The sequence below is a fragment of the Oncorhynchus clarkii genome, chromosome 16, assembly GCF_045791955.1.
Source record: "Oncorhynchus clarkii lewisi isolate Uvic-CL-2024 chromosome 16, UVic_Ocla_1.0, whole genome shotgun sequence".
NCBI classification, from domain to species: Eukaryota; Metazoa; Chordata; class Actinopteri; order Salmoniformes; family Salmonidae; genus Oncorhynchus; species Oncorhynchus clarkii.
In genome coordinates, this window is record NC_092162.1 from 38,459,905 (window position 1) to 38,477,035 (window position 17,131).

At 45.2% G+C, this 17,131-nt stretch overlaps 1 protein-coding gene across 1 annotated transcript in view; it reads left to right on the top strand.

Moving 5' to 3' along the window:
* Positions 1–17,131, top strand: part of LOC139368401 (neural cell adhesion molecule L1-like) — an 80,612-nt gene that overhangs the window by 25,279 nt on the left and 38,202 nt on the right. The window contains exon 2 of the mRNA XM_071107239.1: positions 10,910–11,299. Within this exon, the coding sequence (XP_070963340.1) occupies positions 11,161–11,299 (139 nt within the window). The 5' untranslated portion in view covers positions 10,910–11,160. The remainder of the gene's footprint in view (positions 1–10,909; positions 11,300–17,131) is intronic.

A 17,131-nucleotide genomic window follows, 5' to 3' on the forward strand; every position in this document is an offset into this window, starting at 1 on the left:
TTCTGTATGCCACCACCTCTCTGTACTGTACCTCCTGGCCTATGACTGTACATATTAATGGCCTGTCTCCACTGCTCGTTATGGGTTTCCGTATGGCCTCCACAGTACATAATGCATCTCTACACCTTATTATGGGCCATACTATCTCTGTTGTATGGAGCTTGACATATTCTCTATTTAATACTGTGTATGTCCTGTACTAGTCTACTTGGCTCGTTGTATTTATCCCATTCGTTGTGCAGGTCATGTAGATTAGTTTCCCGGTACGATCAGCCATCATGTGATCAGCCATTTAGTCTGGATGTGCTTGCTGGATTCATGTTTTGCAGAGTGTGTGCGCGCACCTGCGAGTGTGAGTGTGTGTGTGTGTGCGCGCGTGTGTGTGTTGTGCCTCATCTCCATGGCAGCTAGGGTGTGTCAGTCTGCAATTAGGGAGCGTGTCCTACGGCAGCGTGTACATCCCAAATGGCACCCTATTTCCTACACAGGGGTGCCACCCTTAACCCGGGCCCGTAGGGCGCTAGTCAAAAAAAAGTGCACTATTTAGGGGATATGGTGCCATTTGCGACGCAGGCAGAGTGTCTCTCTGATGATGACACTAACGAGACCCACCGGCTGGAAATGGCTGGTTTGTTCCATGCCTTGACAGCTTTTCATTTTGCCTCCACATCCCATGCATTTTAATCACAGTATTTCCATGCATGTTTATTAAGCTCTTCCCCAGTTTTTATAAGCACAACAATTTGTCTGTGTCGTGCCCCCCCCCCCCCCCTCCCACACACACACACACAGTCCTTCTTAGTGACTGAATCTGTTTCCGGATCTACGTTATAGCAACCTCGGAGATCACTGAAGATCTTATTCTAACCGCCTCATCCTTCCGACTACCGCCAAAATGTCATCTTTTGGCCTGTCGCGTGATCAACTCTCCCTCTAGAGCCCAGACCGGTCATCTTACTAATACATTCCAGTCCATTTGAGCCAAAGTGCACGACTAACAGGGCTACCAGAGATCAGAGGATGCCGGTGTCCATCTATAGGACTCTCCAGTATCTGACCAGAGGACCGTCTGACCTGGTGACTGGCTGACTGACACGTTGATAGCTGATCTTCTGATACGCACCAGGCCTACACAGAGACACGTCTCGGGATTAAGATGCACGATATTACATGGAGTCACGCGACACAGTATAACACATACATCGAGTGTACAAAACATCCACGACACCGACTGGCCAGGTGAATACAGGGGAAAGCTATGATCCCTTATTGATGTCACAGGGGGATAGTTTAAAGATGGATTTTGGAGCCTTGAGACATGGATTGTGTATGTGTGCCATTCAGAGGGGGAATGGACAAGACAAAATATTGAAGTGCCTTTGATCCTGGTATGGTAGCAGGTGCCAGGCTCACCTGTTTGAAGTGTCAACAACTGCAATGCTGCTGGGGTTTTCTGTGTGTATCAAGAATGGTCCACCATCTAGCAGACAACTTGACACAACTGTGGGAAGTCAACATGGGCCAGCATCCCTGTGGAACGCTTTCGACACCTTGTAGAGTCCATGCTGCAACGATTAAATAAAAAATAAAACATGTATTTCACCTTTATTTAACCAGGTAGGCTAGTTGAGAACAAAGGGGGAGTGTGACTCAATATTTAGGACACTGATGAAGAGAGACACACGAAGACATGATGAAGACACAGAGAGACATGATACACTTGCTAGTACATAAATATGCATGTAGGGAACATGACCGACACCCAGGTCTTTTATGCAATCTGATGACTTTTTAAACTTGATTTATTTAGGATTTTTCTTTATTTTATTTCAACATTTCTTGGTTGTTTGATTAATTGACTTGTTTCAAGATGTTTTTTTTTTAAAATGATTTCTTTCTATTTTCTTTCTTCCCTTGTTCCTTTCCTTTCTTCTTCTCTCCCATCAGGCCGTGCTCAACATGTATCCCCTCTCCTCCTCCTCTCCTCGTCCACCCCATCCCCATGTACAGCCCCACTCTCCTCTACCCTTCTCCTTTCCTCTCTCCTCCACCCTCCTTTCATCCTCCTCTCCTCTCCTCCTCTCTGAAGCCCACTGTTCTCTTAATGAGTCCACTCCTTCACTTTAATTATTCATCCCTTCTTTTATTCTCTCCATTCCTCTGCTCCCCTTATATTGTCTTGAGGGGGGGCATCAATAAGTAAACAAACCAGCCGGCAGTAGCTCCCCCTGTTCTGCAGTAAAGACAGACAGTATATAGACTATAGGATGGAGGGTGAGAGACAGCGAGAGAGAGAACAAAATAAAAAGTCTGGGAGCGAGTTGGGGAGAGGTAAAATAGACTGAAAGAGTGTGTGTGTGTGTGTGTGTGTGTGTGTGTCTGAGACTTTGTCTGCTTGCATTTACATGTGACTATGAGTGATAACTGCTAACCGGGAGGGAGCACGTTGGTTGTCCGTACGTGTGTATGAATAACTGAATTTCTATGTGTAGTCAGGAGGGGGGTGGGGATGCTGTTGCTATGTGGAGACAGACCCCGTTGTCATGACAACATGGAAGGAGTGGGTGGAGTGGGCTGAAGTGGGTCCCACCTGACAACCTTTATTTTCTCCAGCTTTTTTGTCACTCCTGTATTAGCCCTTAACCCTGACAAGCCGGGGAGGGGGGGGGGGGGGGGGGGGGACAGGCTTTTAGAGGGGAGAGAGGGATTGGGAAAATGAGTGAGGGGGGAGGGAGATAGTTAGAGGAGAGAGAGTGTGTATATAATCACACTGTATGACATCCAACAGCAGGAACTGGAATGCCAACTGAATGTGTGTTGAGCTTCTAACCGTGTTATTTATCTACACAACTGTTGGTCGCTCTATAGGTAGATAAGCTTCTCTATGTGTCGTTTAGAGTGTGGTCTTTTTTTCTTGTGACCTTTCATTTACATTTAACTGTCACCCCTGCAGTTTCTTCAGCCATGTGTTATATATTGCCCTTTAAATGCAGAGGAAAGCACAGGCATATTAAAGAGATTTTGGAGTCGGTCCTTCATGTTGTAAAGAAACCCCCTTTCCAATAAAGTTGGATGATATTGAAGGAATCCGTTTTGTCCAAGGCAATTTGGTCAGAGGAGTGTATTGGAGAGATGGAGAGATGGAAGGGTCAGAGTAGAGAGTTGAATGTAGACAGAGGATGGAGAGATGGGTGGATGGGTGAGAATTGTATTGTGAAAGCAAAGGGGGGGGGGGGGGGGTGGAAATAAAAAGCTTTCAAGCCTGGTGTTGTGTATCTGGAGGGTTGATAGTGGTAGAAGAGGAAGAGGAGAGGAAGGTTGATAAAAAAAAGGTGACAAGGAAATCGGCACTCCTCTCTCTTTGACGGGCTCTACTATAGTGCTCGACCCGAAGAACAGATCGGGTTTGTCCCAAATGGCACCCTATTCCCGAGCACATAGTGCACTACTTTTGACCGGAGCCACATGGGCCTTGGCCAAAAGTAGTGCACTGTTAAGGGTATCGGGTGCCATTTGGGTCCACAATCCTCATACAAAAACCTTGGAGTAGATCTGATCCATTTAATGTTATCTTTCTTTAGTGCCATACACACACACACACCACAGGAGGTTGGTGGCACCTTAATTGGGGAGGACAGGCTCGTGGTAAAGGCTGGAGTGGAATACGGGGAATAGAATCAAATACATCGGACGCATGGTTTCCGTGGTTTCCATGTGTTTTGATGCCATTCCATTCGCTCCATTCCGGCCATTATTATGAGCCGTCCTCCCCTCAGCAGCCTCCTGTGACACACACACACAGTAAGACATGACAGAGGAGTAGTAACCATCATTTCTGCCATGCCACAGAAGGAGTAGAAACGGGTAGAGAGGTGATACAAGTATTATTTCACCAGGCGGAGAGCTCTGAGAGTAGCCTCACTGCAACCGTCTCATGTATTAAACATGACCCTGCCGGAGAGAGGGGGAGAGAGGGGGGGAGAGAGGGAGAGAGGGGGAGAGAGGGAGAGAGAGGGAGAGAGAGGGGGAGAGAGGGGGAGAGAAACAGATAGGAGAGTGGCAAGTACAGTACAGGCGATCGGTCTAGCACTAAACCAAATATATGGTGAATATGAACTATTTATGTGGATGAATTTGGGGCAAATGTACCCCTGCCAGACAGACTGGGAGAGAGCGGGAGGCAGGTACAGTGCAGGTCCGGGTCTGGGGACCAAACCAAATACATGGAGAACCGAACGCCCCCGCTGGTGAGTATGAATTATGAATTTGGGTGAATTTGGGGCAAATTGACGCGACAGGAAGGAGAAGGTGATAAATAATTTACTCTACAGGGGGTCCCTGAATTACTGTTGCCCCCATCCCATGTGGTCCCGTGTCCCCCCCCCCCCCCCCCCTCCTCTCCTCCTTCTCTCCTCTCTTCCTCTACCCAATCCACAACATTTTCCGTGTCCGTAACCCACCTCTCCTATTTTGTCCTGTCGGTTGACCCCCCTAATCGCTCCGTCTCTCTTTGCTCTCACTGCCTGGTGAGTGAAACCTGTTCACTGTCCGTCTTTCTCTCCATCGTCTAATCCTCTCACTCCATTTCTCTCTGATTCTAAATCCCTTCTTCACACTTTGTACCTTCTCTCTGTCTCTTTCGCTCTCTTGATTTTTCCAGACAGACAGACCCTGAGGCAAGGAGGGGTAAAGGGGGGCAGGTATTCATTTATTTCATCCCCTCTTTCGTTCCCCCTCCTCCCTTCCTCCCCCCTACACATCTTCACACAGCTTGAGGTGTTAAATATTTAAAGAGAAGCCATGACAGGACACAGGACCTGCGAACACACACACATATACACACACACACATATACACACAGACACACAACCCAAATGTGTAGACACAGGGGCACACACATCACATACACAGAAGTGGAATACTATAACAAAGTACAGTCAGGTACGGGAGTCAGCTGTATTAAGGGCGTTCACATTTTAAGAAGTTAAGAATGACTTTATTCATGATATCTGGCACTGTATTACCACAGCAACAGCTTTCGGGTGTAACAAATAAACCAGGGAATAACTTTTGCATGAATAGATTAATATTGTGGAGCTAACACAAATGTTATCCTAACTATTAAACACTCAGTGATGGTTTTTTTTTTTTTGGGGGGGGGGGGGGCTGAGCTGTTGTATTGTAGACTATGTGTTATTGCTGTAATACACAGAATGGACTCAAATGGCTCCATCCTGTGTTCCCCTCCCGCCCTCTTATCAAAGACAGGATGGATAGAGGAGGGAGAAAAGAGGGAGGGAGGGGCAGATTGGCATTTATTGCCATGAATCTTGCCCTGGAGGCAGCTCTGCAGAGTGGCCACTAGCTGGCACAGCCACAAAGTCAGATTTGAAACCTAACCCTAACCTTAACCAAACTACTAACCCTCATGCCTGACCATAACCGTAAAATTAAGACCAAAAGGGACATTTTTGTTTTCATTAATTTTTACGATATAGCAGCTGGCCCGTCTAGTTGAAATTGCTCAGTTCTGCCTCCAGGGCAAGATTCATGCCAATAAATGCCAATCTGCCCCTCCCTCCCTCTTTTCTCCCTCCTCTATCCATCCTGTCTTTGATAAGAGGGCGGTTGAACGTGCTTCAGTCCTGTCAATACTGCTTCAATACCCAGAGAGCCCATTGACAGGCTGGCAGGGCCAACAGGCTTCCACTGATTGTAGCTGCCAGCTACTTACTAATGTTAATCACGGGCTTTTACAGCAGAGAGGCGCCATTTCAGATATAATGTATGACAGAGTGAACACACAGACAAGAGCTTGATGCAGTCGGAGACAGGGCTACAAATAAACAGGCGTACAATATATTATTATTGTATTGTATCAAATAATACGTATAGGCCAATACATTGCCACTTGTTTTGGCATGCATTATGTGTTGCTTTTTTTGTGGGAGGGCAGGCCATAAATGTCTTAGATATTTTGCAGATAGCAACTATTTTGAACAAGGATTCCAATGACTGTGATGTGTTGTTGTCTTTGCCCTACCTTAGTTGAATGACTGTGATGTGGTTGTCTTTGCCTACCTTAGTTGAATGTGCTGGCTGTAAGTCACTCTTTAGCGTCTGCTAAATGACCTAAATGTAGATATCACATAGCCTTTACATTCTCCCTTGCTCTGGCATTTTGATTTTGTATTGTCGTCCCCTCCCGTCTAGCAAAATGCCTCAATGCGCCACATCAATTATGTATCAGGCTAGCAAGTCACACTAAATTGATTTATGTTGATCTGGATTGTTGCCTCATTATTTGATTCACAGCTAGCTTGTGGCCAGTTTGCCTCTAGAAGACTGTTGCTGCGCCACTCCCTCACATAGTACATCTTCATCGTCTGGTTTGTCTGTCCGTCTCTCCGTCTGTCCGTCCGCCCGTCTGCCTCTCTCTCGCTCTGTCTCTCTTTCTCTCTCTCTCTCTCTCTCTCTCTCTCTCTTTCTCTCTGTCTCTCTTTCTCTCTGTCTCTCTCTCTCTCTGTATCTTTCTTTCTCTCTGTCTCTCTCTCTCTCTGTCTCTCTCTCTGTCTCTCTCTGTCTCTCTCTCTCTCTGTGTCTCTCTTCTGAAAGACTATCACAGCATGACGTCTCCTTTCAGAGATTGAATGACAGTTGGATCGATGATGACACCATTGGACGTGTCTGTAGACTCCTATGGCGTTAATAGTTCTTCATACAGCCCTTACATGGAACACGAGCCGACTGTGGTTGCTCTATTGTCTATTGTGGTCCTGTGTGGCTCAGTCGGTACAACATGGTGCTTGCCCCGCCAGGGTTGTGGGATCGATTCCCGGTACCACCCAAACGTAAAATGTATGCACGCGTGACTGCAAGTCGTTTTGTATAAAAGCATCGGCTGAATGGCACAATGAGAATAATATTGTCCCCGCTGACCATCAAGCCTTATATCATGACACCTCCCTTCAACTGTAGATTAAATGAAGTTGGATGACACCCGACCCGATAACAGATTTCCAAACAGCCCTTACACGGCTAAGGTTACCCAGACCTCCCAGCTGTCGTCTCTATTGTGCCTGCTGACCTCTGCCCTGAGCCAACGAGGCAGGTAACAGGGCTGAGATTGGATCAGCTGCAGCTGCAGAAAGTCGGACTGAGAGACACTGGGATTGACAGAGGTGGTGAAATCAGCCGTCTGTCTGTTGACTCAGAATCAATCACCCCTGTGATAAGGGAAGTGACCGTACAGCCTAGACAGGGTGTGTGTGTGTGTGTGTGTGTGTGTGTGTGTGTGTGTGTGTGTGTGTGTGTGTGTGTGTGTGTGTGTGTGTGTGTGTGTGTGTGTGTGTGTGTGTGTGTGTGTGTGTGTGTGTGTGTGTGTGCGCTCGCTAGTGAGAGAGAGACAAAGAGAAGGAGAGTGCTTTTGTGTGGAATCGCAGGGTGTTTGGGTGGAGTTCCCAGTGTTCAGTCTCATTACTTGGGAAGATGACACGCCTCCCTTATTTCTCTCCTGTCCTCCCCTCTGCCCCCCTCCAATTGCCCACCTAACCCATTATAGTGTTCCCCTTTACTGCCTTTATGTACTCGCTACTGTTAGGGCCCTGCCTTCTGACTGGGACCCACTGGAGCATGCCTCTTTATCTGTGTTGTCAGCCGTGTGTGTGTGTGTGTGTGTGTGTGTCTTTCTCGGTTTAGAGATGTGTGTGTGTGTGTGTGTGTGTGTTAGGGTTTACTTGGCAATGAAGTGCCCTGGCTCAGCCGCGTGCAGTTCGTCGGTGGCATTCATCGTTGGGCGCTCCACTCAGCACCCTCTCAGCGACACCTTATCACGTTAACTGTGTGTCTCTGAGGCTGTGTGTCTGTACTAATACCCACAGCAGTTCCAGCTCTGCTCTGTTCCATTCATCCTGTGCTAATGGAATTTGTTAAAGGCCAGCCCAGACTAGCCCGTCTGGTAATTGGGCCCCCGAACCCCCCTATGAGAGGCACTCTGATCAGCCAGTACTAATATCACACAGCCTGACAGAGGAGAGGTGTGTGTGTGTGTGTGTGTGTGTGTGTGTGCATGACAGCAGAGAGAGTTCACACATTGATTGGGAGACCTGGTGTGTGATTTTGTGGAGGGGGGGGGGGGGGGGTTACCGTCACAGCTGTCACCTTCCATCACACCCCCTTCCTTCACCCCCTCTTTTACCACCCTATAATCTTCCCCTTCTCCTCTCCCTCATGAACAGGGTTGCCCTCTCTCCTCTCTTCCTCTCTCTTCCTCTCTCTTCCTCTCCCCCTTCTCTTTACCACTCTACAACCTTCCCTCTCCTCTTTCTCCTCTCTTCCTCTCTCTTCCTCTCCCGCTTCTCTTTACCACTCTACAACCTTCCCTCTCTCCTCTCCTCTTTCTCCTCTCTTCCTCTCTCTTCCTCTCCCCCTTCTCTTTACCACTCTACAACCTTCCCTCTCTCTCATTCTCTACTCTCTTCTCCTCCTCTCTTCCTTCGATTCCTCTCTCTCTAGCCTCTCTTCCTCCCACCCTTCAACCTCTGCACTCCCCACTCTCCTCTCTCTCTAGCCTCTCTTCCTCCCACCCTTCAACCTCTGCACTCCCCACTCTCCTCTCTCTCTAGCCTCTCTTCCTCCCACCCTTCAACCTCTGCACTCCCCACTCTCCTCTCTCTCTAGCCTCTCTTCCTCCCACCCTTCAACCTCTGCACTCCCCACTCTCCTCTCTCTCTAGCCTCTCTTCCTCCCACCCTTCAACCTCTGCACTCCCCACTCTCCTCTCTCTCTAGCCTCTCTTCCTCCCACCCTTCAACCTCTGCACTCCCCACTCTCCTCTCTCTCTAGCCTCTCTTCCTCCCCCTCTCTGTACCACCCTCCAACCTCCCCACTCTCCCCAAGGTCACCCATCTATCTAGTTTGGCGTTGCCAGTTAACAGTGGTGTGTAGAGCCAATACTCTCACACATACACACACACACACACACACACACACACACACACACACACACACACACTGCACCCCTCCCCACCACACACACCTTCCATCACTCCCTCCCCAAACAGACCCCTCCATTCCTCCCATCCCCGGTTGTCCCTCCTCTCCTCCACCCACTCTGTCATTCCCTAGCCGTTGTAGGACTGATAGGTGAAGTGACTCTCTAATGGACCATTTACCCCTGGCTCATTGGGTGTGTTTTAAACTGGCTCATTGGGTGTGTTTCACTTCTATTGGTTGTTCTCTTATTTTAAACGTAGTCTTTCTCAGTTGATTTAGATGTGTTCTCTCAGAGTTTGGAGTTGGAATCGCTAAAATGCTTTTCACTCCTCCTACCACCTTTTCCAGATATTGTTGAGTCCATTCTTTCTCTGTTATTTTCTTAGTGCTTGGAATCCCCGGAAATGTTTTACCTAGTCTTTTTCCTTATTTTGCCAGATATTGTTGAATGGTGTCCATTGAGAATGGTGCTTATTGTAACGACTGGAACGGAATCAAACACATGGTTTCTGTGTGTTGGATTGATACCGTTCCAATAATACCACTGTTACAATGAGCCCGTCGTCTGCGTCAATGTGACTGACTGACCAGCAGCCATTGCCGGAGAAGATAAAATAGAATACTAATCACTATTCCTTCGCATCCCTTGTTTCTCTTCCTTCCCCCACCATCTTCCCCCTCTCCTCTCTCCTCTCCCTCGTGCAGGGTTGCCCTCTCTCTTTCTCTCTTCCCCCCTGTCTCCTCTCTTTCTTCACTTCCTCTCGCCCCCTCTCTCTGTACCACCCTCCAACCTTCCCCACATCTCCCCAAGGTCGCCCATCACTCTAGTTTGGCTTTGCCAGCTAACAGTGGGGTGTAGGTGCCAAAACTCACACACACACACACATACACACACACTGTTGTGTGTAGAGCCAAAACTCATCTTCAATATTGGCAGCTGCTCTTATCACCATTGATTTTGCCTGGCTTGGTAACAAGGCCAATGTCTCCCTATAATTCTCTAGCTTTTGCTTCCTGTCTCTCAGTGCCTTTCCGTTGTCATGATGTACTGTTGTACTATAGCAAATAACAATCCAACCATCTATTGTACTTCCAATTGAGCCTGGTTCAACAATCAGTCAGTGGACTGTGGTGCCAGTGGAAAGTAGGCCACGCTTAGTGGCTCCGTGTGGGCCTACTGGGCTGAGGAGGGTACAGATGGAGAGACTGTGTGGCCTCCTTGCCTCCACAACATGACTGATGATCGCATCTTTAGCAGCTACTTATCACCATCACAATCAGGGAGGGCAGTCTTGAGTCTTTCAATAGAGCTCAACCACTCAATCTAAATCGTTGTCAATTAGCCATGTCGTTCTGTTCTGTTTTCTGTTTTCTTGTGTACCACACGCTTGTGGGCCGCACAGCTACAGACGAGGCCTAGGCACTTGAGTTCTTCACATTTTTGAAGGAGATCTCCCGAACGTTGTCTACTTGCAGATGCCTTTTCGGGTCGCTAACCGTCTTCTGTCTATTGTCTGATGCGATGCTTCATCTATCTACCTCTGTTGTCTCTGCTCCATATGGTCTCTTGGACTGTCTGTTAGTTCGCCCTCGTAGTTCGACTCCATCTGTTTCTCTGGCTGACCACTGTCCCTTATGGAAGAACCAATGGAATTACCCAAATTTGCTTGCTTTTTTTTCTTCTTTACTGCTAGTTCTCTTTATAGAAATGAATATGCTTGGTCTCGCTCATCTATTTATTTATTGTGTGTGTGTGTGTGTGTGTGTGTGTGTGTGTTAGCTCTCTGCCTGGCTCTCTCTAGTCTTTGACCACATGGTGCAGGGTAATTTGTCTCTCATTCTGACACATGCCCCTCCCTCTCCTCTCCTCTCCTCTCCTCCCTCCCTGCTCCCCCCTTCTTCTTTTATCTTTCAGACGAAGACAGCAGGAGGGCGTGGACCTGAGCGAGAGAGAGAGAGAGAAAGAAAAGAGAGCGAGGCTGAAAGCAAAAGGAAACCAGGTAGAAGAAAAGGAAGAGTGGGCGTGACAACAGAGAGAGAGAGAGACAGAGAGATAGAGAGAGAGAGAGGCTGATACACACGCTCGCTCGGCAGGAGTGTGTCCAGATTGCCCTCTGTGCGTTTTGTGTGTGTTGAGCAGGTGGGACTTTGATGGGACAGTGAGCAATGCCTCGCACGCAGCGACAGCAGGTTGGCAGTAGGGGGCGACGCACCCCTCTCCCCCTCCTCCTTCTCCCTCTCTTCTCCCTCCTCCTATCCCACACTCCTCAGCTCAGCCAAGCAGCTATACACATACCTCCCAACTGTGAGTACACCGCCTTAACTTAATTCACACGTCAATGTACTTGGACAGTCGCTGCTCATAACAATGTCAAGTAATGACTGAGATGTCGTCACACTCATCAGGATTGCAGGTAGAAATGTAGTGTACAGAGCAGCACAGCAAGGTCTTTCCATGGCATTTCTATCTGCATCTTTAACAATGTGGTTATGGGCGTTCAGTCTGTGGTTATATTGTATGCATACTTTGTCTATTTACTTTGGAATTGATTACCTCAACTCATTTATTAGTCATTCTATTCATCTGGTTTCCTTAGTGCAAATCAAATTATGGATTGGAGGGCCAGGGTAATTCAGCAGGGAATTGAGTTATACAACAGAAAAAGCAGGCGCAAATGCACACACACACACACACACACACACACACACACAAACAAACAAACAAACAAACAAACAAACAAACAAACACAGAAGGCAGGCGATGGGTCAGAGTTGTCTCCTCCCCTCCCACTCAACGCAATATCCGAGCATTAAAAAACAGCTGAGTTTGTGGGACTGCAGGGAAATTGATTCAGAGTGTCCTACAGCTTTGCTTTAATAGCAGACTTTGAGGAAGAATTGTGGATGCATCCTAAATGGCACCGTATTCCCTTTATGGCGCACTTCTTTTGACTAGAACCCTATGGGCCCCGGTTCAAACGAGTGCACTATATAGTGCCATTTGAGACAGAGGGAGTTAGACAAAGAATTGTGCTTGTTGCTGCGGCTGCTAATGTTGTTCTGTTATTCATCTAAGTCATGGATCAATGACTCGCTCAGACCTTCACCCACTCTAACACACGTATCACTCCTATACACGCACGCACGCATGCACACACGTGCGCACACACACAGTTTGACAGTGATGAAAAGCATTAAAGCTCCCCCTGAGAATTAAGGTGTCAGTAAGAGAGAAGGGTTACGAGGAGGAGGAAGAGGAAGAGGAGTGTAGGATGGAGAGGGGGAGGAGGAGAGGCTGGTTGAATAGTAACAGTGGGATGAAGTGGAAAAGGAGGGGGAGGAAGAGGAGGAGGAAGGGGGGGGGGTCAGATTGCGGGGATTGTAAAGGTCAAGGTGTCTCCTGTTGAATTAATGAGCCTCTCTAATGTCAGTGAGAGTCACTGATACGGTCACCACAATCAATACACCATCAACATCTGAATTCATCGGCCAAACAACAACAAAAACATTGACCGAACATTGCACTCGACTAGCTTTGCGCTCGCCTAGCTTTATAGCCCATGGGTGGTAACTGTTGTTTAATCATCAATTATCCCATTTTGAAATGGGGAATTTGCCGAGCAAGTGAGGGCACGTGCTGATGTGCACTGTGCGGTAGCTAAGTCCAGGCACTCTGTCTGTCTGTCTTTTCCCTCTCTCTGTCATTTCCTGCCAGACTGTGTTGACTATCTAACAGACTTTCTCCTTTTCTCTCTCCCTCGCTCTCTTGCTGCTCTGCCGCTCTGGACTAACAGACCAAATAAATGAATGTAAGTGTTTCACTTCCTTCTGCTTGATGTGTGGTATTTCTGTTTGTAGACGTGCAGCAACAGCCCTACAGTAAACACTTTCACCATGAGAAAGATGATCACGACTCCTGCAAACACAGCGCCCAATAGAAACCCTCGGCGTCGCACTGCACCTTTAATGAATCTAGCGTTACTGTGGCTTCTTCACTTCAGTGAGTCTACATGTGCCGTAGTCTTGTTTGCTCCCTCCCGGAGGAGGGTGATACCTACGGGAATTAAGAGGAGATGGAGGAAAAGAGGCACGCCTGTCTCTAAAATGGGGCTAGTGTTGTCAGATCAAAGAAAGGGGGGCTTAAAAGAGAGCATAAAAGAGAGGAGGGGAAAATAAACAAGTGTGTAAGGGAGAGGGAAACGATAGACAAGTGGAACCACTAAAACAAGTGGAACCACCAAAACAAGTGGAACCACTAAAACAAGTGTAAACAAGTGTAACCACTAAAACAAGTGTAAACAAGTGTAACCACTAAAACAAGTGTAACCACTAAAACAAGTGTAACCACTAAAACAAGTGGAACCACCAAAACAAGTGTAAACAAGTGTAACCACTAAAACAAGTGTAACCACTAAAACAAGTGTAAATAAGTGTAACCACTAAAACAAGTGGAACCACCAAAACAAGTGTAACCACTAAAACAAGTGGAACCACCAAAACAAGTGTAAACAAGTGTAACCACTAAAACAAGTGTAACCACTAAAACAAGTGTAAACAAGTGGAACCACTAAAACAAGTGGAACCACCAAAACAAGTGTAAACAAGTGTAACCACTAAAACAAGTGTAACCACTAAAACAAGTGTAACCACCAAAACAAGTGTAAACAAGTGGAACCGCCAAAACAAGTGTAAACAAGTGTAACCACTAAAACAAGTGGAACCACCAAAACAAGTGTAAACAAGTGTAACCACTAAAACAAGTGTAAACAAGTGTAACCACTAAAACAAGTGGAACCACCAAAACAAGTGTAAACAAGTGTAACCACTAAAACAAGTGTAACCACTAAAACAAGTGTAAACAAGTGGAACCACTAAAACAAGTGGAACCACCAAAACAAGTGTAAACAAGTGTAACCACTAAAACAAGTGTAACCACCAAAACAAGTGTAAATCAAGTTTAACCACTAAAACAAGTGTAAACAAGTGTAACCACTAAAACAAGTGTAAACAAGTGTAACCACTAAAACAAGTGTAACCACTAAAACATGTGTAACCAAGTGTAACCACTAAAACAAGTGTAACCACTAAAACAAGTGTAAACACTAAAACAAGTGCAACCACTAAAACAAGTGTAAACACTAAAACAAGTGGAACCACTAAAACAAGTGTTACCAAGTTTAACCACTAAAACAAGTGTAAACACTAAAACAAGTGTAACCACTAAAACAAGTGTAAACAAGTGTAACCACTAAAACAAGTGTAACCACTAAAACAAGTGTAAACACTAAAACAAGTGTAACCACTAAAACAAGTGTAAACAAGTGTAACCACTAAAACAAGTGTAAACAAGTGTAACCACTAAAACAAGTGTAACCACTAAAACATGTGTAACCAAGTGTAACCACTAAAACAAGTGTAACCACTAAAACAAGTGTAAACACTAAAACAAGTGCAACCACTAAAACAAGTGTAAACACTAAAACAAGTGGAACCACTAAAACAAGTGTTACCAAGTTTAACCACTAAAACAAGTGTAAACACTAAAACAAGTGTAACCACTAAAACAAGTGTAAACAAGTGTAACCACTAAAACAAGTGTAACCACTAAAACAAGTGTAAACACTAAAACAAGTGTAAACACTAAAACAAGTGTAACCAAGTTTAACCACTAAAACAAGTGTAACCACTAAAACAAGTGTAAACAAGTGTAACCACTAAAACAAGTGTAAACACTAAAACAAGTGTAAACACTAAAACAAGTGTAAACACTAAAACAAGTGCAACCACTAAAACAAGTGTAACCAAGTTTAACCACTAAAACAAGTGTAACCACTAAAACAAGTGTAAACACTAAAACAAGTGCAACCACTAAAACAAGTGTAATCAAGTGTAACCACTAAAACAAGTGTAACCACTAAAACAAGTGTAATCGCTAAAACAAGTGTAAACACTAAAACAAGTGTAACCACTAAAACAAGTGTAACCACTAAAACAAGTGTAAACACTAAAACAAGTGTAAACACTAAAACAAGTGTAACCAAGTGTAACCACTAAAACAAGTGTAAACACTAAAACAAGTGTAACCAAGTGTAACCACTAAAACAAGTGTAACCACTAAACCAAGTTTAACCACTAAAACAAGTGTAACCACTAAAACAAGTGTAAACAAGTGTAATCACTAAAACAAGTGTAAACACTAAAACAAGTGTAAACACTAAAGCAAGTGCAACCACTAAAACAAGTGTAACCAAGTGTAACCACTAAAACAAGTGTAACCACTAAAACAAGTGTAAACACTAAAACAAGTGCAACCACTAAAACAAGTGTAATCAAGTTTAACCACTAAAACAAGTGTAACCACTAAAACAAGTGTAACCACTAAAACAAGTGTAAACACTAAAACAAGTGTAAACACTAAAACAAGTGTAACCAAGTGTAACCACTAAAACAAGTGTAAACGCTAAAACAAGTGTAACCAAGTGTAACCACTAAAACAAGTGTAACCACGAAAACAAGTGTAACCAAGTGTAACCATTAAAACAAGTGTAAACGCTAACACAAGTGTAACCAAGTGTAACCACTAAAACAAGTGTAACCACTAAAACAAGTGTAACCACTAAAACAAGTGTAATCGCATAAACAAGTGCAACCACTAAAACAAGTGTAACCACTAAAACAAGTGGAACCACTAAAACAAGTGTAACCACTAAAACAAGTGGAACCACTAAAACAAGTGTAAACACTAAAACAAGTGGAACCACTAAAACAAGTGTAAACACTAAAACAAGTGGAACCACTAAAACAAGTGGAACCACTAAAACAAGTGGAACCACTAAAACAAGTGGAACCACTAAAACAAGTGGAACCACTAAAACAAGTGGAACCACTAAAACAAGTGTAAACACTAAAACAAGTGGAACCACTAAAACAAGTGGAACCACTAAAACAAGTGGAACCACTAAAACAAGTGTAAACACTAAAACAAGTGGAACCACTAAAACAAGTGGAACCACTAAAACAAGTGGAACCACTAAAACAAGTGGAACCACTAAAACAAGTGTAACCACTAAAACAAGTGGAACCACTAAAACAAGTGGAACCACTAAAACAAGTGGAACCACTAAAACAAGTGTAACCTAACTGTGCTTCTTCCAATAATGGAGCACTGCAGCGCCTGCAGCAGCTTCCACACAAATTTGATCAGCTGAGAAACAGCCTTATTACCTCTGTCACTAGGGAATCTATCATTTAAGTCTCTCTCTCTCTCATCCCTCTCTCTGTCTCCCTCCCTGTCCTTGACCTTTAATAATTTGCTCCTACCATCTCTACCCGTTTCTCCCTCTGTCTCTTGTTCCGTCTCTCCTCTCTAACGTCCCCTCCGTTTCTCCTTCCATCTCCCAATTTCTTGCTCCCTCCATTCCCTGCCCTCCTTTGCCCACTTACCTACCTACGTTCCACAATGTAAATATATCTGTGAAACTAGACCTGCCTCTTTCATTCAGAGTCAAATCAGAATCCAACCAACAAGTACCATTGACCTCTATTCCAATACAATACAGTAGGACTCAGCGGGTCGAGAAATTGGAACAAATATATCACAGATGTCCAGGCCACACACCAAAAAACTGAACACCAAAAATCTTGACAGGAGACATAAAACCTATGGGAATATAGAATGTATACAATATGTACTTATATTTCCCTAATGGCACCCTATTTCCCATAGGCCCTGGTCAAAAGGAGTGCACTACATAAGGAATAGGGTGCCATTTGGAACAAAGACCATGCACTTTAATAATACTGTACCACGCCTTAGTATGTAGGATTTAATAAGTCTGATATGAGTGAGTGGTTTATGGACGTAACAGTACAGTTAGACAATAGAGAGAGAAAAGAGGAATACCTCTGTCCCCAAGGGGCCCTCTCTTCTTGATATATTCCACTATATATTCCACGAGTGTCTCATTTGCATTCATACAACACTCACTTTTCCTCTCATCTCAACCATTTTCTCTCCCTGCAGTGCTCTCTCTCTCTCTCTCTCTCTCTCTCTCTCTCTCTCTCTCTCAAAGTGATATGAAGGAATTACATTCCCTGTTAAGTTTCAGCGATACTTGGAAATCAAATGACTGTTCTT